This window comes from Lagenorhynchus albirostris, chromosome 6 (assembly GCF_949774975.1).
Source record: "Lagenorhynchus albirostris chromosome 6, mLagAlb1.1, whole genome shotgun sequence".
Taxonomy (NCBI): domain Eukaryota; kingdom Metazoa; phylum Chordata; class Mammalia; order Artiodactyla; family Delphinidae; genus Lagenorhynchus; species Lagenorhynchus albirostris.
The window spans coordinates 94,338,163-94,362,514 of NC_083100.1; the positions used below are offsets into that span (position 1 = coordinate 94,338,163).

Below are 24,352 nucleotides of genomic sequence, written 5' to 3' on the forward strand. Positions count from 1 at the left end.
TCCAAGTAACTTTAAAGTATTATTAAAGACCCCATGTACTTTGTCTTTCCATGGTTTCTCTTCTGCAATGGGCAAAATTTAAGGTTAGGATGTCTACCTCTACTCAAGTCTTCCCATCTCCCCCACTTAATTTTACTTTTTTAAAAGTAGACTTTATTTTTTCAGACAGTTTTAGATTGCAGAAAAATTGAGAAGATAGTATAGAAAGTTGCAATATACCCTGCACCCAGTTTCCCCTATTATTGACATCTTATGTTAGTATGGTACATTGCTTCAATTAATGAATTATAATTGATACATTATTATTACTAAGGCCTCAATTGTTCAGATGTTTTAAATTTTAACCTAATGTTCTTTTTCTGTTCCAGCATCCCATCCAGGATATTTCACATTTAATTGTCATGTCTCCCTAGGCTCCTCTTGGCTGTGACAGTTAAGGCTCCCTTTTCATAATAATTATTATATTACTGTAAGTTATTTGGTACTATTCACTATTGTGATCATGAAATAGAATGCATAGTTAGTCCCTACACACATAGTTTAAACATCAATATAATGACCTAACTACTGATATAATGGAGTAAAACAATAAATATTTAATATGTAATTGCTTTTATAAATGCTCAGATCTGCATCAGAAATCATAAAAGTCAGATACTTGTACCCATTTATAATTCAAGAGCAATAAGACAAGACTCTGGAATATTACTGACACTTTATTTTTGACATTTTGAAGTGAGAGCTAAATAAAAAATACTCATATACACATTTGGAATTACTGGGCCTGTGACAGTTATACATTTGACAGGTGCTGATGTATTGATTGCCATGAGTGGAACTGGTGTCACTGTCTTGATTTTCCAAAACAGTGAACAAAGTACAACCTTGCCTAGATTTATGCAGTAGTTGCATTTACAGAAAATCCAGTGTGTACTCAAATGGTGCAAAAAAATATTTTGTCTATATGGAAAACAGAGTTAAAGTTCTAATGTAATTAGAAGCACATTTTAACCGCCCCAGATGTCCAGTCTGACACACAAACAACCCCTGTGCTGCAAAATCCTGCCCTGGAGGCACTTCCTGCGTCCTCCTCCATCTCGCGTTAAACGCCACTGCCCCCTCCTCATCATTGCGAGAACCAATCAGAGCACATGCAAATTCCAAAACGCCCCCTAGGGGGCGGTACTGCTGTGGGCTGAGGTGCTAGACGGCTTAACAGGGGACTTGCCTTGATTTCTTCCTTTGTAAAATGAGGATAGCAGTAGTTAAGGGATGGAGACAGTGCACGTAAAAAACACTTAGCAAGGTGCCCACACAGTACGTCCTCCAGAATGTAATATAACATCTCCCAGTCAATCAGCAGAGATTGGGGGAACACTGCGTTCCCCCCAGATAGATGCAGATGAGTGAAGATGGGAATCAGGCAAGCACCACATTCCCTGCCTCCAACATGAAATAAGGAGTGAATTATTAAACACTTACAGCTCACAAAAAGGAGAGCCCGGGGAGAGCTGGAGTCAGAGAAATCTTTCTAGAGGAGAGATTGGCTTATTGAGCCAGGGCAGCTGGGTACTTGAAGGAAAATATATTTATCCCATGAATAATAAATAACTCCTAGACCCTTACGTCTCAGAGCGTGGTCTTCAGGCTAGCGGCATCAGCAGCGCCTGGAGGTTTGTTAGAAATCTCAGCTTTTACCCTAGACCCACAGGGTTAGAATCTGCATTTTAACAAGAATCCCAGGTGTTCAACTGCACATTCACTGTTGCGATGTGCTGGCCTAGAGAACCAACTGAGGAACCAGAGGAAAGAACAATAATACTTTATCCTTTGAGAGAACACAGACCTTGGGTGCTTGTGTGAGAGGAATAGAGAGAGTGAGAGAAAAGTTCAGATTGTGGAGGGTAGTAAGGTAGTGAGAATCTCAAAGATTCCTAGAGGAATCAATCTATATCAGAATGTGTGTTATTCAAATGAAGATTCTCTGCCAGATCCCAGATTTACTGAATCAGAATCTCAAAGAACAAGGAATCAGCATTTAAATAAATTTAAAAAAATCTTCCCCAGATGATTTAAGAATGGGGAGGGACTAACACACCATTGTAAAGCAATTATACTCCAATAAAAACATTAAAAAAAAAGAATGGGAAGGGAGCTTTAGAAAATACCCACATTATCACCTGTGATATTAGAATCTCTAGCAGCAGGTGAGTCCTGGGTATTTTTGTTTGTATACTCCCCAGGTGATTCTTATGTTTGAGAGCCATTGACTGATTAAATGCGAAAACCTGGAGGAAAACAGTCTGGGTGGGAGAGAGTAACAGAGGTGTGTGTGTTGGGGTGTCTACAAGTACCCGAAGTCTGTCTACCTCAGAAGAGAGAAGCAAGACCAGTGGGTAAAAATTTTTGTTGTTTTTTTGTCCAAAGAATCATAGCGTTTTTCTTTGCTTTTTTTCCCCTTCCTTTCCTCCCTCCCTTCCTAGCAAGAAGGGGCCTTTGAAACGCCCTAGTCCCAACTCTTTCCGTTTGTAGTTAGATGAGTGGTCCGAAAGGTAACGTGAGCTGGCCAAGGTCAACTCAGATATTCTCATTCCAACCCTACAACAGCAACAAAATAAAATGAGACCCTCTTCCCAGTGCTAGTGCTGTTTCCACTGCACGACAAAGGCATTTAAATCCCGCTCCGATTTCCATCGCAGGCAAAGCGAGAATGAGAAAGGAAACTGGTTACTCTTCAGAAAACAGGGTGCCGTTCCCCACAGTAGGCAGGCTTTAAACGAGGAATTGGCATTTTAGAGAACTCATTAAATCTGAAGACTGATTATACATAGGAAGGTGAAATCTAGGTTCGTGAATTTGAATGTTGCTATTACATTCAAGCTGAATCTGACAAAAGGCTGATCCCCCCTCGGCACCTCTCCGAGCTACACCGCCGGGCGTGGGTCCCGGAGTAGACGAATTCGCCGCCTCGCTGCGGAGATGAGCCCGACGGCGCAAAGGGACGACCTCCGCGCGCTCAGAGGTGGGGACAGTTGGCCGCGCCAAGAAAGCCAGGGGAGGGCTTCTTGTAGGAGGGAGGCTTCCATCGGAGGCCTGAAGTACGGGCAAGACTCGGCTACTCAGAGGGGAAGGAGAGAGCCGGCTGGGACCAAGGCCCAGGGGCAGTCGCAAGGAGGGCGGGGTGGGGTCCAAACATCTTCTAGAACGCCCTGTGGTCCTAAGATACCCGGCCCCCTTAAGTTGGTGCTGGAGGGCAATCAAAGCTCCTAGAAGAAGGCCCGACACGGATGGGCTTGGGGGCAGGTGAACCTCGTTTTCCCGGGATGGGCGGTGAGGATGGCAGCCCAGGCAGGAGACCCTCCATAGTCTCTGAAGCCTGTGCGACTCCAGAGGAGAAAGATGCCAAATTAGGGCGCTGATGGCTTTTCTACCCAAGCGCGGCCGCAGGCTTCTAGGACGGTAAAGGAGTGGGGTCCGGGGTCGGGGGCGGTCTCCTCTGGTCACCATCCCGCGGCACGAGTGGGGCAGGTCTCCTGTCACACCCTCACCAGGCCCTGCCCCGGCCGCCTGCTAGTCACGGCTCTCCCAGTCGTCCTCCCACACCGCCGAGCCTCCGGGTATCAGGCCTGGCCGCATCCCTCCCTTCCCACCGGCCTCGGAGCGCCGGCTCCGGCGCCCGCGCCTCGGGGCGGGTCCCTGCCGCACGCACCTGCCCCCGGGGGCGGAGCGCGGCGCCGACGACTGGGCTCCAGGCTCTGCCACCCGCCACGCGAGCCGCGCCGCGCCCGCACCCCCCGCCCCCTGCCACCGCCGCACCTCCATTCCGCGGCGCCCGCCCTCCCTCTCCGTGCGGTCGGTGCGTCCCTCCGCCTGTTCCCAGCCGCTGCGCCTCGCACTTCTGACTCGAGTACCCGCCGCGCTCGTCGTCGCCGCCCCGCGCCATGGAGCCGGCCGCGGGCAGCGAGCGCCGCAGCCCCCCGGGCCCTGCCGTCCCGCCACCGCCCCGGGTCCACGCGCCCTTGGCCGCCGCCCCCGGCCCGCTGAGCTCCCCCGCGCACGAGCCGCCGCAGCCCGAGGAGGAGCGGCAGCTGCGGATCAGCGAGAGCGGCCAGTTCAGCGACGGGCTGGAGGATCGAGGTGAGCGCGCGCCGCACCGGGTCCCTTCCCCCGGCCCGGCCCCTTCCTCCCGCCGGGCGGGCGCGTTGAGGAGCCGCTGCTCCAGGCCCGCCTCTCCCCGCTGGCGGGTGGGGCCGGACGCGGGGCTTGGCTCCTTGGCGCGCGCGGGGGCGCGGAGCCGGGACTTCCCGCGAAGGCGCGGAGAGCAGAGGGCGGCAGCCCCACCTCCCTCGGCCGGCGCCGCCCGGGCCGCGGAGCCTTCGCCGGAACCCGCGAACCGTGCTGCCTCCTGGGCGACCCCGCCGGGGCCCGCGTCCTCCTCTCGGCCAGCCCTGGTCCCTCCGGCGCCCACTGGAAAAGTTTGCGGGAGGCGTGTGCGTGTGTCTGTGTGTGTGTGTCTGTATGTGTGTGTGTGTCTGTGTGTGTGATTTTTTTTTCTTTCCTTTTCTTTCGGAGCCGAGCGCTCCCGGGGACTGCGGGTCCTGCTCAGTTGGGAGGGTCCTGAGCTCTGTGCATCCTCCTTCCCCAGCCCCCTGCGGCCCCCGCCGACTCCCCGGGAGAACTTCCCTCTGCGGATTTAGCCTCGAGGAGTCCCTCGGCGACCGCCCCGGCGAACGGGAGTCGGGTGACTCCCGACTCTCATTTACAGGGGACCCAGTTTACCGTGGGTCACTGCCCCGCTGTCTGCCGGTGGGGGGAGAGGCCTGGGACACTTGGATTTGGGCCACCAATCCTGGATGGATGCCACTGGAACGTGATGGTTCCCGGAGCGCCCATCCCTAGCCCCTTCAGAATCCTTCCCAAGACACTGGTCTGGAAGCCCGCAAACGTCCCTTTCTGGGGAGGCCAAACCCGACCCTCTGACGGACAGCTGATGCCCCCTTTGAGTTGCCTGTAAGAAATGGGAGAGTACCCTGTTCATTCCCGTGTCTCTCTACATTCCTCTTTTTCTCCCTCTCTCGTTTCCTTTTGCCTCAGAGGGAGCCCTCTTCGTAGCCACGTCTATACCTTCTCTGCTTCTTGCTGAATCGAAATCCAAATCGGCCCCCTCAGAAAGACTCGGTGGCTTTCCTAAACCCGGTTAGTGGCCGAAACGGGATTCTGACAGCCGGCCCTTAACGGGGAGCCGGCTCGTCGCCACTTCCACCCCCTGTTCTTGGAAGCCTTATTTTGTTGGCTGCGGCGGATTTGTATATTTCAGTCTTCGCAGGTTTCTGTCCTATTCTTAGTATCTCCTGTACATTTTTATTCCGGTTTAGTGTTCGGATGCACGATCTCTTTCGTCTTAGAAATTTTAAATTGTAGCATGTGAAGCATGCAAACGGCAATTCCCAGAGAATCGGCAGGGATGCCCGGGTGAGAACTGGAGCCCCTCCAGGTGCAACGAGTTCCGCCCCTATGTTGCAGTTTCTCCTCCTGTTCTCACCTAACTCGACAATCATTTTCGAGCTGATGATGGGTGACATCACAAGCACCCAGTAAAACCTGTTATTTTTAGTGTAGGTCGTGTTAATTACCTTTCCCACTATAACTAGTGTTGTAGGATTTTAAAATTTTTGCATTGAAGAAACACCGAGCTCTGGGCTGGGCTTATTTTTGTAGCATTGCAGGTCATCTGTAAAAGCTGGCCTATTTCTCCCCACCTCACAAAATGATAGGAGGGAAAAAAGTGCTAGGGCCAGTTAATATTTAGTGTCATTTTGTAGCTCATGCTCAAGTGTAAAAAGCCCTTCTGAATTTATTCTTAAGGTTATTTTTCACTGGTCAACTGAATTTCATTTTCCATTATGTTATAGCATGAAAGCATTCACTGTTCATAAACTGTCACTGTGTGAAAGCGCTGCATGTCACACACTGCCTCTCTGTTAAGATGAACCCTGTCCCCCAAAGAACCCAGCGCCATGTGGCGTTGAAAGCTGAAAGTCAGTGTGACATTCTTCTGTTTGACCCATTCCTGGCAGCAAAGAGTTAATGCTGAATGAGTCATTTTTATTAAATAAATCAGAAGCTTACCTAGGGAGGTTTCTTATAATATTTTGTGTTTGTGTTATTTTTTATTAACGGGGCTGCATCTTTCCAATATCGATGTTTTGTATCCCTTGGGAACTGTTCCATTGCTGCTACCTTTTTCCTAATGGTGAGAGGATTTGGGGAGGAGGAAGCCTCAGCAGTTGCTTGATGTGTATCTTTACATCATGTCTGGCTTGCTTTCTTCGAGGCCTAAATACCTACCAATGGGTATGTGTGTTTCTGGTGGGTGGGCACCTGGATTTGTACCTATACTTGGCCTTCTCTCTTGCCCTAAATTCCTTCTGAGCTATCAGGACCCTGTGACAGGCTCCATTTAACTTTGATCAAAGGCTTGCTTTATACACATCTAGTGTTTGGAGACTTGAGAGGTACTTTTTCCTTAGAAGTGATGTGGGCTGGTTCCCAGAACCCTAATGAGCTCATATTGTCAGCCAAATGACACTGCAGTTATTGAGCCTTGTAGTTCAGGGAGCAAGAGGTTTGTGGTCCAAGACCTTTAGGGACTAAAACAAAACATAGGCCAAGTTTGTCTTACGCATTTCCACGCCCTACCTTTTAATACCCACTCTTCTCCCCACAGGTGTTTTCCCATCATTCTGCCCCAAGCCTTAGGGCCCTGGAGTGTTACATGCTTCAGCATTTCCTACTACCTTCCCATCTAATGAATATACCCCTTCTTTCAGAGAATCCAAGCGGGACTAACTCATAGGAGAAAGCAATTGGAACTAATTCATACTAGCATGGAAATGACTGATGGCTTCAATCTCCCTGCATATATTTGCATCTCCTCCCCCCCCAAATAAGGTATCAGTCCTTCATTAATACAACCCTTATGCTTACTCTTGCCAGGCCCAAATTACAAATAGGTGAAATTCAAGTGAGATTAAAAATTTGAATGTGGAGGCCAACTATGGGTAGGAAGGACCCAGCCCTGTGTGCACATTTGAGGCCTGCCTTGGCTTCTGTAGGCTGTGCTGCTTTTCTTCTACCTTTGACACACAGCTTCCTGAAAGCTTCAGGAATTCTCAGCGCATCTCTGTGTCTTGCACGTGTGCGTGCAGCTAGCACGGGGCGGAGGTAGTGGCACCTGTGTGCGGACCTTTCATTTATGAGCTGGGTCCTCATAGGTCATTATACCCCACTTCCTTTGAGGAGTGGGAAGTTTTCCATTCTTGGTATTAGCTCTATTTTTAGGAAGGAAAACTAGCAGGAAACAGAAGGTTGGATAGAAATGGGAAAGTTCTTCCCTGCTTGGACAGTCTTCCAATTTACTCCAGTGTTTAAAGTTTGAAGCATCTCATGGGGAAGCACATACAGGATCAGATCTGCGGAAGAACTACCAGTCCTGCTGATCAGAGGATTCACCTGCCACCTTGGCAGGGCAGGGCAGTGCAGCCCAGGTGAGCTGGCATCCCAGACTCCCTCCAAGGGGAGTGCTGGCCCACTCTGGGGTGAGGCACATGATTGGTCTGTGCGGTCAGCTCCAGTCATGTTGTTGGAAACAGCTGGCTTTGGTAGGGAAAATAAATGTCAGGTGTTGGAATTGAAAACCCAGATCCTTGTTGTTTCTCTTAGAAAATTAAATCTACTTCTAGAAGAAACCTCGTTTTTACCCCCAGTGGATAACCTCTCAAGATGGTTGCTGTCACAGTACCCAGCAAATGAACTGCTTATTTGAGTCAGTACTTAAATGTTACAGCTTCACGTCTCTTGAAAATCAACTGGCCAGGATGAAAGAAAGATTTCCATATCATTTGGGCAAAGGGAAATAAATTATCGGGAGTCACTGGGACCTGCTTATTCTAGGTTGTGGCTTTAACTGGAGTCAAGGGTGATCACAGTTGAAAATTAGAATGGGGTGTTTTTCAGCAGGTAGGGAAGCAGACAAAGGGACAGTTTGAAATCACTTGTACCCAGGGCACAATTTGATAAGAGAGAAGGTCTTTCTTTTTTCTGTCCAAGTGCATTTTTAAAGGAAGGTCTGGGGAGATTTTTACAGTGAGGTGATGGAGATGGAGTTTATTACCTACCTTTTGCAAATTCATCTACCTTTTGCTTGTAAATAAGTCTACAGGTTTCAATGATTAAAAAATCTGTGGGGCCTTCCCTGGGGGTGCAGTGGTTGAGAATCCGCCTGCCAATGCAGGGGACACGGGTTCAAGCCCTGGTCCGGGAAGATCCCACGTGCCGCGGAGCAACTAAGCCCATGCGCCACAACTACTGAGCCTGCGCTCTAGAGCCTGTGAGCCACAACTACTGAGCCCTCGTGCCACAACTACTGAAGCCCGTACACCTAGAGCCCATGTTCCACAGCAAGAGAAGCCACTGCAATGAGAAGCCTGTGCAGCACAATGAAGAGTAGCCCCCACTCACCACAACTAGAGAAAGCCCATGCGCAGCAACGAAGACCCAACACAGCCAAAAATAAAATAAAAAAAATAAATTTATTAAAAAAAAATCTGTGTCTGTACACTGGACTCAGTAAGCAGGTTTCTCCACATTTCCTGTTTATTTAGGCCCTCTTCAGGGTGCTTAAATCTGGGTAGTTAATGGAATTGGGAAGTTTTAACAGGGTCCTTGTTATAATTTTTGAGCAGGATGCAGTTTTTGGCAACCAGAGGCTTAATGTGGTACCCAGTCAGTCTAACGGAAAGATGCCTTTTCCACAATGCTTAGGTGTGATTTGTTGCACACTGTGCCTTATTTTACAGGTGGGTGCTTAAGCTCTGACTACCAATTCCTTCATCATTTGGAGCTGTTGTGATGAGGCTGCTCCACCTCTGAAAGGTATATTATGGGTTGTTTGGCCAGAGATGTTGTCCTGTTTATGTAGAATGCCAGGCTGAGAGTTTGGTTCTTCATGCAGCTAAGAGATGCCGTATATGATCTCTTTACAAAGGAGAAGAAAAAATATAAATCAAGATCGTGCTGAAGATGTTTTAGTCTTCAACCCATGGCTGCTGAAGCTTGGGCATTGCCTCAGAGTCGTCCTGAATTTCTGTTACTGTTGAGGTCTCTCAATGTTGAAAGCAGAGGAGACGAAATCAAACCTTTCTTACACGTGACCCACCTGGGGAGCGACCTCCCGTTTTAGCAGGTTTACCCCGCTGCAATAGTGTGAGAATTTTTTGACATTTGACTGATACACAGGAATAGATACTATAGAGCAGAAAGAGAGGGAAGAAAACGTGGCATGTCATTTAGGCCTGGTGGCTGTTGGTTGTGGTTAAAGAGGAATGGTCCTCCTTCTGTTAACTGTTGAGGGGAGGCATGGGGGCATTTGTATTCCACAACCCCAAAACCCGGTCCGCCAGTTAGGGCCATGCTGATGGAGCAATGCAAATCAGTGCCACGCTGAGGAGCCCAAATGCCCAACCAGATGTGGGCTACTTGTGCTCTTTTTCTAATGAAAAAGTCTCCTTAGAAGGAGCAGCACCTATGTGAGCCAGTGAGCCACAGGGGCGGGGGGATGGCTGGGGTCATAGGTCAGGGGGTGGTAGGGTACTTGAGAAAGAAGACAGCTGCCATTACCCTTGGGAACACGAGTCAAATATTGCCAGAGCCCGAGATCTTTCAAGAGAGGCCAGAAAGCTTGATTTCCGTGCGACCCTCCTAAATGTTAAAACACCTCTTGGATAACTGAATCACTTTGCCGTACACCTGAAACTAACACAGTGTTGTAAATCGACTATATTTCAATGGAAAAACCCCACATCTCGGCCCGCGGGCTGTCAGTTTGCAATCCTTGGCTAAGAAAGAATAGCTCTAGTTGTGGGTTTCTTAATAAGGAAATGCCTAACTTCCTTTTCTCCTTGTTTTTGTCAGGCTTACTAGAAAGCAGCACTCGGCTAAAACCCCACGAAGCCCAGAACTACAGAAAGAAGGCGTTGTGGGTCTCCTGGTTCTCCATTATTGTCACACTGGCCCTGGCGGTGGCTGCCTTTAGTGAGTATCTGGCGTCTTGCTGAGCGATGTATGTGCCGGTGTTGCCTGTTTTATTCTCTGACTCCTATGGGATGTGCTTTTGCTTTTAGCCGACTGTCATTGATGAGTAAATTGTTTTCAATGGTTGCATAGTCAGGTTGCTTATAAATTAGCAAAATGGCTTCTCTCCTCTGCAGAGGCAAGAGGTGGTGAAGAAGAAGAAATAGAGAGCGTGGCTGGGGGCTTTGGCTCTCATCAGTATGCGGGTTCGTGGTAGTAGATTCTGGCTGCCAGCTGAATAGTGAAAATATTCCCTTGGTGGATGCCTTCAGCCTGGGCTGGCGTGTGACAAATGTACGTCCTTGAGATTCGTATTTTGAGCCTCATGCCACCAGATGAGTGCAATCTCTCCCCCGATTATATCTGCGTAAGGTTTAGAATAAAATCATCCGTACGTTTTAATGAAAGGAGAATGGGAGGGTCCTCTCTCAAGTTTTCAGTGGCCACGGAAACAAAAATATTTATTATAATCAAGAGGAACGAAGACAACTGAACACTTTCTGCCCATGGATGATCCTGTTTCCGTGTTAGGAAGCCCCATGACGTGCGTTTTCTCTGCTAACATTTGCAGCCTATAGAGATGTGTGTGTGGTGTTTATTCTTATTACATCGTGCGGTGATTCACAAGCTTAAGCAGTGACATTCAGCTTCAGCTCAACCTTGCTGGAAACCACAGTGTTTTTTATTTATTTTCTTTAATGTTAGGGAAAAGAACGTATTTTGTGCGTTTCGTGATTAATTTATGACTTTAACAGAAAGATCTATATTCTAAGTGATGAGTATCGTACGAGGTGTCTCATGTGACACCCCACAGAGTAGGAGAAGAAAGGGCTGTGTCCGCCGGAAGATGCTGCCCTGTGTGTGTTTGAAATTCCATTCTGCACAGTTAGAGCTGCTGCTGGAAGTTGGTGTTGGCTCCCAAGAGGGAATATTAGAATTTGACCAAGTGTTCCCTGCAAAACTCAGCATATATTCCTGGAAACAATTTATACTGGAAACACTGTAGTACCATGTCTTGGCTTTTTGTTTTGTTTTTTTTTCTGATTCCTGTTTTTTTTTTTTTAAAGGGAGGTTGCAATTTTAATTTATTTATTTATTATTTATTTATGGCTGTGTTGGGTCTTCGTTTCTGTGCGTGGGCTTTCTCTAGTTGTGGCAAGCGGGGGCCACTCTTCATCGCGGTGCGCGGGCCTCTCACTATCGTGGTCTCTCCCGTTGCGGAGCACAGGCTCCAGACGCGCAGGCTCAGTAATTGTGGCTCATGGGCCCAGTTGCTCCGCGGCACGTGGGATCTTCCCAGACCAGGGCTCGAACCTGTGTCCCCCGCATTGGCAGGCAGATTCTCAACCACTGCACCACCAGGGAAGCCCTGTTTTTTGTTTTCTTAAAGCCACACATTTAGCAGCCAAGAATAATGCATTTCAGGGTAGAAACATTTACCAGTGAGCCAGAAATCTGATCAAGAAGAATTCTGGGAAGGGTAAGCTGGGATGAAGTGAGAGAGTGGCATGGACATATATACACTACCAAACGTAAAACAGATAGCTAGTGGGAAGCAGCCGCATAGCACAGGGAAATCAGCTCGGTGCTTTGTGACCACCTAGAGGGGTGTGATAGGGAGGGTGGGAGGGAGGGAGATGCAAGAGGGAAGAGATGTGGGAACATATGTATATGTATAACTGATTCACTTTGTTATAAAGCAGAAACTAACACAACATTATAAAGCAATTACACTCCAATAAAGATGTTAAAAAAAAAAGAGAAATTCTGATTCCTGAAAATAGCTCTTCCTCCTCCTTTTTTTTTTTTTTTTTAATGCTGAATCAAGAATAACGAGCCCAGTTGATGTCCCTGGAGCCCGACTGATGTCCCTGCAGCATAATTTGGTCGCGGTGGCTGGTGGTGGGGTCCGAATCTGACACCATAATTTACATATGGAAAGAAAGAGGAATGCCAGGAAGGGAGAGGTGATTTACAAACAGAATAATAGTTACTCCATGCACGGCTGCGTGCCTGATAGAGATGTTAACGACTCTATAACGTGGGTGTTTGAATGAGGACCTGAATGTGAAGAAATGCTGAGCAAGTCTTTTCTTTGGGAGAAGAATCCTACATTTGATGTCTTTAATCTCAGAGTAAGAACAAATTTGGAGGAAATTTTGGTTTCCCATATTATGCCTGATCAGTTATCATAAAAACTTTGTTCCATTTCTTATAATAGGAAAAGACGGTTGCATAATGCATATGGAATTCGAATATTGCTTTGTGAGAAGCGTTCTGTTTCTTTTCAGAACAGTCTTACCACTTTTTTATGGCAAGCAAACAATTTAACTCCTGTAAGTTCTTGCCTATAAAATGTTGGCATTGACATATACGTGATATGATCTTTGTTGCTTTCTATGGTACATTCAATTTGTCCCCAAGTTGCTTTCAACTTGTTCTGGTCCAGTGAAACCAAAACATGTAGAGGATAAACTATATTTTTCCCCGCTTTAACTACAGAGTAGCTTCAGTGTATGTGCACCTGTGTTTCGTATTTTAGACCCTTGAGGTGGCCTGTGGCTGTGTTGTTAGCGCTGCTGGTTTTACTCTTTAGTTTCCTAAGTTTATTTTGTGATATGAAATATTAAAAAAAATTTAAGGCATCGTTTACATGTTGACAGGCCTTCGCTCAATCCTTTTCATAGTTTTGAAGGGAGAGAAAATCAGTAGAGATTAAGCAATATAAACTGACTTTTGAAGTTGTGTAAATTAGTATTCCAAGGAAAATGGTACGTTTCAGAAAGTGCAGTAAAAGTATTTTTTAAAAATTGTCAGAAGGAGCCCCCAGTCTTATTCTCCAAGGAGGTGGTTGACAGAGAGATGGGATAAAATGGAATATGGTCTGGCTTAGCAAACCCCCGTTTTATCCTGTGAAATGGTCAGGTTGAACCAGTTAGCATTTTAAAGAGAATTGCTATAGAATGCAGTGCTTTGAGATGGCAGAGAAGTGTTCGGAGTGTGTGTCTGCGCGCGCACGTGTGTGTGTGTGTGTGTGTGTGTGTGTGTGTGTGTGTGTGTGTGTGTGTGTGTGTGTGTGTGTGTGTGTGTGTGTGTGTGTGTGTGTGTGTGTGTGTGTTGCCAGGGGGTGATAATCATGGTGAAGAGTAGAAGACTGTGTTTATTGTCACGACTTCTTGCCACTACTGGATGGTAAACTCTTTGGGGGCAGGATGAACATCTTTACATGGAATCAGTACTCAAGACTGTTGAATGAATGAACAGAGAGAAATCTTAAAAAGTGTTTTTTCAGTTAAGTGGAAGGAAAAGATTTCTTAGAAATAAATTTCATCTAAACATTTGTTTAGATACCAGGCTTAGGTCTCATTTATTTTATGAACAATTGAAATCTTGTCGAGACAGCTGGAAAATCCGACAGCCATTCTCTGGCTAAGGGCCTTGTCTTGGAGCTGTTTCTGCAGGTTCAGTTAGAAACCCATCTTTATCTCCCCACCTGCCATTTTCTCTTTACTCGTAGATGCTGATTTTTAGCTGAGCATCCTCTGGAGAAAGGCTGTTGTCTCTTTTGTGTTTGGAAATGAGGCTGTTGGATATATATGTTAGGGGGGCACTTTTTCTCAGGGCTGGGAAGATTTGTATTTTTACATAGTGTGTACATTGCAAATAAAGACTATTACCCTTTACTTCCTATATGCTTCCAAGTAATCAGGTATGCCAAGTTTTCCCAAATTAGTACTTTCCAAAAGACCATTAGATGAAACTAGCTTTGGTCAGCATTACTGAGTGATCTGTGACAAATCACTTACATATGTAACTACGGTTGACATTCATATGTCTGGTGTAGTTTGAAAAATTAGGTGAATTTTCAGAGTTTGTGACTTGAAAGTATTTTGAGAGGAATATGTGCTTTGAAAGGGAAATGAACTATTTTTGATAATACTTGGTAATGTAGTGATTCTTTGGACCTGCTCAAATGCTGATATAAAACCAGATGGTAATACATCTTGAATATTTCAGAGAGAGCTCTAGCTTGGCTTTAAAATTACTTCTGTTTATAATCGGTAGGCAGCATGGAAAATGGCAATCCTGTTATGAACAAACCTTAAAAAAAATCTGTTTTAATAATGAGGCTAGAAAGAGAACAGAAGTTCTGTTTCAAAATTCAGAGTTTTGACATCATTGATGTCTTTGTTAGAATGATTTAGGAAAATGCATTCTAACTCTTTCTGAGCTTTGAATGAGTGCAAGTTAATTTTTAGGCACTCAATACATGTTCTGTGAGAAATGAAGATATATTTGAAACATTCTCAGGGGAAAACTTTTCCTAAGATACACAGTTCTACTTAAAAAAAAAAAAGTACTCCAAACCAAGATCTTCTCAGAAAAAAGCTCACTCAAAAATTTTGTCAATCAGTAGATTTAAGAATTAGAAAATTTTCTGGGGCTTCCCTGGTGGCGCAGTGGTTGAGAGTCCGCCTGCCGATGCAGGGGACACGGGTTCGTGCCCCGGTCCGGGAAGATCCCACATGCTGCGGAGCGGCTGGGTCCGTGAGCCGTGGCCGCTGAGCCTGCGCGTCCGGAGCCTGTGCTCCACAACGGGAGAGGCCACAACAGTGAGAGGCCCACGTACTGCAAAAAAAAAAAAAAAAAAAAAAGAATTAGAAAATTTTCTGAAAGGAGTGATTTTATATTTGGGAGTTTTAAAGTAATATATCTGGTTTTCATATAAACTGTTGACCCTTAAAAATGGTAGAATAAGTGTACTTATTTTTTTTTTAATTTGTGAGTCCAAGAGTTGAAAGATAAGTGAAATGAAATGAGATTCTTCTATAAACTCAGCAAAATATGTCTGGGAACTTTTTTAGGTATCTCTCAAGTGACATATTTGTGAGGTGGGAAAGAAGATAGAAGATCCTCCAGTGGCTTTCTGGTGCCCTAAGAGTAACGTCTAAATAGTTACAGTGGTGGGACTTCCCTGGCAGTCCAGTGGTTAAGACTCTGCTTCCAGTGCAGGAGGACAGTCGGGGAACTAAGATCCCGTATGACCCGCGGCGTGGCCAAAAAAATTTTTACAGTGGCCTAAAACGTGCGTCCTGATCTGACCCTTGCCCCACTTTCTCAGACACCCCAACTTCTCCTCAGGATGCAAGTGGGCATCTTTCAGCAAAGCTCATCTTCCCATGAATCTCCAGGTGGCTGAATCCTCAGAGGGCCCTCCCCAGCCACCAGGACTCATCCCCCAGAGTAGTTTTACCCATCACACAGTGTATTTTCTTCATCCCAGTTTTCCCCTTTGTGTCCCCTATGCCATTGGATGATGACACCTGTGAGGGCCTCTCCTCTCCTACCTGTGTCCTTAAGACTCAACCCCTGAACTGTTTCCCTGAACCAAAGACTTCAACAGTTGGTTTCTATTCTGTTCATAGAATGATCCTTCGTGTTGTTTGCTGTTCATTTTTATTCCTATCGATAAAAGAAGTATGTGCACATTATAAAAATTCATGAGGCCAAAGGTACACGGTGCCAGTCTCTTTTCTATCCTAAGCTCTCTCCCTGTTACTGCTCCTCCCGGACGATGTTTGTTGCCCGTGTCTTGTATTTTATTCTAGACATTCTCTGGGCACGGGAAGCCCAGATGTGGTGCCGTGCACGCTTCCCGTTGGTACTTAGGTTAGATATGGCGTCTTATTCTTGCTGGTCTTCTAAAGAGCCCGGCCTCTTCCCGAGCTGCTGTTTCCCTAGTGTAGTGTGAAGTCGATTCGAGGTGGAGAGTTTTCCGGAACAACTTCCCAACCACGGCCTGCCTGGGCTGCTGAGCCGGGTGACACGGTGGGGGCAGGATGTGGGCAGGAAGCTTGTGAGCCACATCCTGGCCGTGCTGAGTGGGATAACTTGCCACCCGGGAACGTGCCGGGCGAATGATAACCGGGGATGCTGATTCTGAGAGGTGGAAACCGGGAGGGAGGAACAGGCTGAAACACAGTTTGGGCGCCTCATCCTGACAACACGCCCTGCCTCTGGGTTCCTCCTTCATATCCTCGAGGTCGTGTCCTCACAGGTTGCTGCCTGGTCCCCTCCCCCATACGCTGGCTCAGTGATGCCTCACGGACACGGAGTAGTGTTTTCCTCCCACCCCTTTGCTTACCTAGAGGCTCCTCCTGATCTTGGCCCCGCCTTCCTAGCTGTGCTCGGCCCCTCCCATCTCCCGGCCATGCCAGCCCACAAGCATCCCCGTGTAATTCCCCAAATGCTGCGTCCAGCCCTGCGCTCTCATACGCATGCACCTGCTCTGCCCTTGGCCTCAGATGCCCTTTGTTCCTGACCCCCCGCTTTGTTTTCTTGCTAAATTGTACTTATCCGCCAAAACTGAGATGAAAGATCCCCTCTTGCAGGAAGCATTCCCTGACCCTCCGGGCTGTCTGAAATGCCCCTTTTGCCCATAGCCGCGTGGGCACCCAGCAGTCAGGAACGTGACGCACAATCATTGTCGCTCTGTGCACTGATACACCCTCCTCACAGGCAGGGCGCCGTCTTCTCCAGTCTGCTTTCTCAGCCCCTAACACAGTTGGCGCTCAGATATTGATTGGACTGGAGTAGCTTTTGACATCTTCCTGCTGAGGCCACCGTGGCTGCAGCAGGTTGAGGATGTACATTTGCAGGTAAAGAGCTCCGAAAAAGGCACGGCAGCGTTTTCAAGTGAATGGAAACAAGGGGGAAAGCCGTCTTCAGCTTTGTGGGGAAGGGGGAAGGGGCTTGCAGGCCCCTTCCCTCCCCCTCCCCCTCATTCCACTCTCCCGCCCTCCCCTCTCCCTGTGCCTCCTCTTGGACCGAAGAATCTAGGGTTCTTTTGACCGGACTCGCTTGTGGCTGTTAGGAGAGCGCATCTTCCTGAGTCTCCACGCTAACCGTGAGCTGCTGTTTCCAGCCACAGTGGAGGAGGGGTTTTAGCGGCTGCTTGCTTGTTCGGCCTTCCTTCTCCCTGCATTCTGTACAGAGCCTTTAATTAAAAGTGTGGCCAGGGTGCATTTGCATGGGGGTGTCTTTGTCACACAGCGGTGGCAATGACTCAGGGGAGCTGGGCAGTGAGCCCCGGCTGGACTCATCTCATTAGGCTCGCCGGGTCCTTGCCCCTCCTTGCTGGCGCCTGGGCTCTGCTAGGAAACGGGCCAGAGCCCTGTGGGAAATTCCTGAGGGCTTTTCCTATTGCCTGTCAGTCTCTTTCTAGGCATATTTGTTAGCCGGTTGGACAAGAAGGGGTTTTCTGGTCTGCTTGTACTCCAGGGCTGTGATTTGGTCCTCTGGGAATTGCGCCCTGAAGATGAATGTCTGGCAAACTTCTTGACAGGAGGTTATTTCCTCGTGTCCCATCCTGAGGGCTGAAGATGATGCCAGAGTTTGGGAGATAACCCTCCTTCCCCCAGTAAAGGGACCTGTTCCTCACTCTCTGCCAACTCTCCCATGCCTATCAGCTCATCCTTCCTTCCAGCTGGTGGATGTGTTCATCCAGTCCTTAGCGAATTTCTGTTGCTTGTCTGCTCTGCTAGGTACGACAGAGGACATTAGGAAGTGGGACATGGACCCAGAGACTGTCATACAGAGTGAAGTAAGTCAGAAAGATAAAAACTAATATCATATATTAACACATATATGTGGAACCTAGAAAAATGGTACAGATGAACCGGTTTGCAAGGCAGAAATAGAGACACAGAGGTAGAGAACAAACGTATGGACACCAAGGGGGGAAGGCAGGGGGGAGGGTTGGGGATGGTGGGATGAACTGGGAGATTGGGATTGACATGTATATACTAATATGTATAAAACAGATAAGTAATAAGAACCTGCTGTATAAAAAAAAATTACATTAAAAAAAAAGGAAGTGGGACAGTCTCTTGGTCCCCTTGAAGAGCTCCAGCCTAATGGGAAGGGGAACTCCACAGATGTCAGAGCAAATAGTGGGGACTAGAGGACTTTTACCGTCAATGAAAGGATGGACTAGAATAAACCCACTCACCAGCCTAGGAAGACAATAAGGAAGCTTATCTGACTCAGCTTAGCTTGGTGAGGGCTGGGGAGTGTTCCACTAGAATTCATAACCACAGGACTCACCTTGTGCAAGTTTGTGTTTGGAATTTTCCTAGGTTGATTTCCTAAGAAATAGATCCTGAGACTCTGAGATTTACTGCAAGAGGTGTATTGGGAGTAGAGGCTGGGAGAGGCTCTGAGGAATAATACCTGAAAGGGAGCAAGGGAATCAAGATTGGGCAGAGGGAGAAGTTGAACTTTGACGCTGTTACCTCAGAGGCTTGTCCCACAGGGACTTAGAAGCTGGAATGGCCCTTCAGAATTTTCTAATTGAAGCAAGGTTGTCAGAGCAGTCATTGGTGTGAGCTGCCCCACGGAAAAGTGTAACCTTGGCAGAGGTAGCTTCCTTCAGTTGAGGCTGGTTCCAGGAGAGGGATGTAACTGTGAGCCGTCAGCAACCCTCATTCCTGGTGGCTTGAGGAATGAATGCTCAGGTCCTGAGGGAGGATATACCGTGGCATCCGCTTTAGGAGTCTATCCTGCCCGAGTAGCCTAGGAACCCTCAAGCTGAGATATTAACAGAGACGTGGCTCTAGGTCAGAAATATCCCTGGAGTGCCTGAAAGAAGCAAGTGTAGAACCTCAGGTAAGTCCCAGCAGCATCCCATGGATGACGCTCCACAAAAGATGAGCTCATAATCCAACAATAGGAAGCTCCCGAGGAAGGATCCACCATGACTAAGTCAGACAGCATGTGATTAGAACTCCCAATTCCAGAGAAGAGAATTACCTGACAAAATCTTTAAAATGCATATATGTAATGAGTAGACAATCAAAAAGGAATCAAACACACGAAAGGAAAAGACACTGAAAAGACCAAATGGAAAATAACCAAAGAAATATATATTTTTGTTGTTTTTATGGAAGCCATAACATGGATGTAGTTTTGAAAAATTTAAGAACTATAACAGCCCCCACTCTCTCTCCTCTCTGTTTCCTCCTTGTCCCCATCCTGGCAATGACTTTGCCTCTCTAGTTAGTTGATCCTTGCATTTACTTATATCTGTATAAGTAACAGGCTTCTAATGCCAGCTCTTGAATTTTTGTCACTTAGGCATTATTTGTTGACTTCCCACCATGGAAGAAGATAATTTACCCTTTACCCTCCTCCTGGTCCCACACAAACATGCCGACTTCTCGAATTTCCATCCTTGCGTAATAGTTATGCTTTACATTATTATGACTACATAATTCTTGCTCACTGAGCTATAGGGTGAAGAACGATTACTTCTCTCCTGCACCATTTTTCATTTTCTCTTGGTTTTAATATGTGTTTTGTTTAGTCCTATGTTTACTTTTCTCTGCATCTATTTCTTATTAAACTCTAATTCAGCATTTTTATTCCAACCTCAACTTCTCTGTAATATTTTCAGATGCACTGATAATTCTGTCAGTTTCATCTTGAAGAAATCTCTCTTGGAGCTGTTTGACATCCTCTAATCTGTTTGGTTGCCCTTTTTATTAGGTGCCCAGCTGCATCCTAGGATCATCCTTCACAAGGGATTTGGGCATTCCCTGTATTTTTCTCCTCTGCTGAGTTCCCCGTTTCCTGGATACCACGTTCTCTCTTCTCTGATTGACACCCTTATCTTCTTTTAGCTCCTCTATCTAGGAAGGGGCGCAAGGGAAGGGAAGCTTTCAAGCCTGAAATGTCATTAATATATCCTGACACTTGACTGATGCCTTAATAGAAAATTCTTGGTAGGAAATAATGTTCCTTAAGAGTCTTGAAGTTCTTATTTGTAGAGTTACTATTTAAGTCCTAAACCTTTCTAAATCATAATCCTTTGTATGAGACTTGCTGCAGTAGGGTCTTTTTCATGAATGTATGCCCTTCCTTTCTATTTTTTTTAAATTTTCCATTTATCTTTTTCTGTCTTTCTGCTCTACATTGTGGGAAATTTCCTCCACTTTATACTCCTACGTTTCTATTGAGCTTTTCGTTCCTACTGTCAAGTTTATTTTTAATTGTCTGAGTGTGCCTTTTAAATAATCATCCAACTCTTGTTTTGTTGATCTTTCCATAGATCTTTTCTTATCTTTCTGAGCAAATATTAATGATAGTTAAAAAAAATCTTTTTCCGGTTCTTGTGTTGTCTTCCTCTAAGGTGCTTTTTTTTTTCCTGCTTGCCTTGGGTTCATGGCTCATGTGAGGAATCCTGTGAATGGTGATCCTTGATAGTCTGTTCATATTAAGAGTGGGTGTTATAAAAAAAAAAGAGTGGGTGTTTACGCCTATGTTCATAGCAGCACTGTTTACAATAGCCAAGACATGGAAACAACCTAAATGTCCATCAAAAGATGAATGGATAAGGAAGATGTGGCATATATACACAATGGAATACTACTCAGCCATAAAAAAGAAGGAAACAATGCCATTTGCAGCAACATGGATAGACCTAGAGATTATCATAGTAAGTGAAATAAGGCAAACAGAGAAAGACAAATACTGTATATCACTCATGTGGGATCTAAAATATGACACAGAGGAACTTACATACGAAACAGAAACAGACTCACAGATGTAGAAAACAGACTTGTGGTTGCCAAGGGGGAGGGAGTGTGGGGGAGGGATGGATTGGGAGTTTGGGATTAGCAGATACAAACTATTATATAGAGAATGGGTGAACAACAAGGACCTACTGTATAGTACAGGGAATAATATTCAATATCCTGTGATAAACCATAATGGAAAAAAAAGAGACAAATAAAGTGGGTGTTTAAAAGCTGACTAGAATACACCATTGTAAAGCAATTATACTCCAATAAAGATGTTAAAAAAATAAAATAAAAAAATAATAAAAGCTGACTAGAGTTCTGAACATGTAGATGGACTTCCCTGTGGGTTAGACTGTTTTGTTGGGTGGATTCCAGTTTAATACTTCCTGATCTTTCCTCTTGGACTTCCCAGGTTGCCCAGAGAAGGGCTTTCTGATCTGCCTGGAGGGTAGACACCTGACTGCCTGAGTTTTGCGAGCTAAATTGAGGAGGAAGATTGAGATCTCAGCATTCTATTTGGAATTCTTAACTTGGTCTACCGGTTAAGAGCTCAGTTTGATTTTCCCACCTTTAGCTGAGTCTGGTGTTCCTCCAACAAGAGACTGTTGCACCTTCTTCAGAGAATAAACCTCTAGTGTCTGATAGGAGTTGGGGAGGGAATCAGGAGGAGTGGTTTTTAAATAGACTTTGAACAAGTCATTCTGTTTTCAGTCTTCTCTTTGTTACCCTGTGCCACCAATTGTTGTTTTTTCTTCTTCAGTGCCCTGAGTGTAAATTGGGTTGCCTTTTTGCTTTCACACAGCTGTCTTAGGAATTTGCTTTCTGGAGTCTGTTAAATCAATTACTGCTTGCCCATATGTTTTCTAGCATCTAAAAATACTTTTTGCTGCCTCTTTCATTTTCTTTTTCTAATGGGGTTGTCTTTTTTTTTTTTTTTTAAATATACCTCTACTTTTAGTGTAGTGAGTTTTTTAGAGGAAGCAAAAGTAAGTGTGAGGAACCATCCTGCCATATTTCCCGGGAAGTGTCAAATACAGCAATTTATAGTGAAAAATGTACTAAGTGAATCAGAAACCAATGAGAAATAGTGAACCAAAACATAGTCTGAGGAACTTACCCAGAATGTAGCACAAAGTAATTCTTCTCTTTCATATTTTCTAAGAGACATGAAAGTTAGGAAAATTTCTAAAATAAATGAATAAGGGTTCCAAAAGTAGAAAAAAGAGGAAATAGAGAATAGTCAGTATTTTTAGAAGTGTCTGAGGCTGTTTTGGAATTGATGGAAGGAGTGGAGTACCTACGTTTCAAACGATTACAGGGGAAAAATAATTAAAAACTTATTTAGTAGGCAACAGGAAAAGTGAAAAAAAAATGGAACAGAAACAGCATAGAAAGGGCAAAAAGTAGAAACAAATCCAAACATTTGAGTAATTTTAAAAATATAAATGGATTAAATCCATTAGGTAAAAGTCAGATAGCTTGGATTTTAAAAATCTAGCTGTATACTGTTAGTAAGAGATAAACTTAAAACATAAGGACACAGAATGGCTTAAGTATAGGGATAGAAAATATGTCTGACAAATAGGAACAAAAGGTTTTTGTTGCTATATTAATCAGAGAAAATAGAGGCTTGAAGACAAAATGCATTATTAGGTATAAAGGGTGTTACTCTATAAACAAAGGTTCAGTTCACCCAGAAGACAAAACATTTGTGAATTTGTTATACCAAACAAAGCTCCAAAGCCCCTACCAAAATTGATGGAATTATACGTAGAGATTGATAAATCATAATCATAATGGTAGACTTTATTGTAACTCCTATACTTGTTGACAAATGAAAAGACAAAAACCTAGTGAAGACATCAAATATTTGAATTATGGAATTAAGTGGTTTTCCAACATTTTTGACTGCTATCTGTAGTAAAAAATGCACATGTCACCTAGTATATCTGAACTTATATTTTATATATACACTACATGTCATCATATCTAAGCATATTTAATTATAATACGCAGCATGGTTTTTTTTTGGTGCTACTAGGAAAATTAAAAAATGTAGTCATTGAACTATATCATACTGACCATGTGTGAATGACTTCATATCACAGATTGTAAAATTAGAAAAAAAAACCACACTTGAACATTTCTCTTTCATTTGAAAAAAGTGCTGGTCACAACCTAATAAATTGATTTTGTGTGCCACCAATGAGTTGTAACTTTCAGTTTAAAGAACACTGACCCAATGGGTCAATATAGAACCATGCGTCCAACAAGTCTGTTTAACGTTATGTAACATTTTAAAATGTGACCACTTCCATAGTCACAATGGAAGTCTCATCTAATTATTAAGCATCTATATTTTACAGTGTTCTCTATCCACAGTGCAATGAACACTTGGAATCAAGTATAGTTAAAATAGTTCTGTATATCACGACATATGTGGGAAGTTAACACCTTTCTGAGTATCTCAAGGGGGAGAGATCTTAAATATTTAAAAATATTTAGAACTTAAAGGAAATTAGACACTAAAAATTGATGAGCAAAACTAAAACAAGAGACTAAGAAAGGGAAAAGCAGTAAATCCAAAATAGGTGGAAGGAAGAAAACAATACATTTAAGAGTACAAATTAATGAGAGAGAAAAAGATACAGTAAAATCAATAAAACTAAAAGCTGTTTAAGACTGATAAAATAAGCTTAACTCTGGTAAGACTGATCATAACAGAAAAGGAATGAGTGAAAAGTACTTAGAAGTTAAATGAAGAATAATAATTAGTAATAAAGAAAAATTTAGGTAACAAGACTATTATTTACAGTTTTATGCACATAAATTTGAAAGCTTAGGTGAAATGCATGGTTTCCTAGAATCATAATCTGTCATGATTGACTCAAAGAAAAAAATGACCAAGTATGCCTGACTTAAATTAAACAAGTTAATCTAGGCCATTGGTTCTCATCCAGGTATGATTTTGCACCTAACTCTCTGCCCCCTCCATTGTCAAGGGACATTTGGCAACATCAGGAGACATATTTGGTTGTCACAACTGGGGTTAGGAGTGCTACTGGCATCTGGCTGGCAGAGGCCAGGGATGCTGTTAAACATCCCACAATGCATAGGACAGTCCCCCACCAGACAAAGAATTATCTGGCCCAAAATATCAATAGTCCAAGGTTGAGAAACTCAGATCTAGGCCAACATGGTTTTACAGGTGTTTTTATGAATATTCAAGGATTAGATAATCCCACTCTCATGTATTCTGTTTCACTGAAAAAGAAGGAAAGCTTCCCATATCATTAAAAAAAATATTTATTTATTTGGCTGCACCGCACAGCAGGTGGGATCTTAGTTTCCCAACCAGGGATTGAAACAGGGCCCCCTACATTGGAGTCTTAACCACTGCACCATCAGGGAAGTCCTCCCATATCATTTTGAGAGCAGTACTAGCTTGATAACAAAATCCAACGATGATAGAGAAGGATTTATAGATAAGTATCACGAATATAGATGTGAAAATCTTAAATAAGATATTAGCAAGCTGAATCTCTCTGTGTTTATATAACAAAACAGTAAATAACCGTCATTACCATATTGTGTTAATTTTGGAATGCAAGGATGGTGTAGTTAGAACAGTTATTACATAA

The 24,352-nt window shown here is 44.7% G+C and overlaps 1 protein-coding gene across 2 annotated transcripts in view; it reads left to right on the top strand.

Annotated features, from left to right (window-relative positions):
• Positions 1-2,264: 2,264 nt before the first annotated feature.
• TMEM163 (transmembrane protein 163) overlaps positions 2,265-24,352 on the top strand; it is a 255,204-nt gene continuing 233,116 nt past the window's right edge. The window contains exons 1-2 of one of the 2 annotated variants that reach the window (XM_060152999.1): positions 2,265-2,396; positions 9,973-10,092. In XM_060152999.1, the coding sequence (XP_060008982.1) occupies positions 2,279-2,396; positions 9,973-10,092 (238 nt within the window). In that variant the 5' untranslated portion in view covers positions 2,265-2,278. Of the gene's footprint in view, positions 2,397-3,941; positions 4,138-9,972; positions 10,093-24,352 lie in introns of those variants that run through there. The other variant, XM_060152998.1, reaches the window with a different exon arrangement.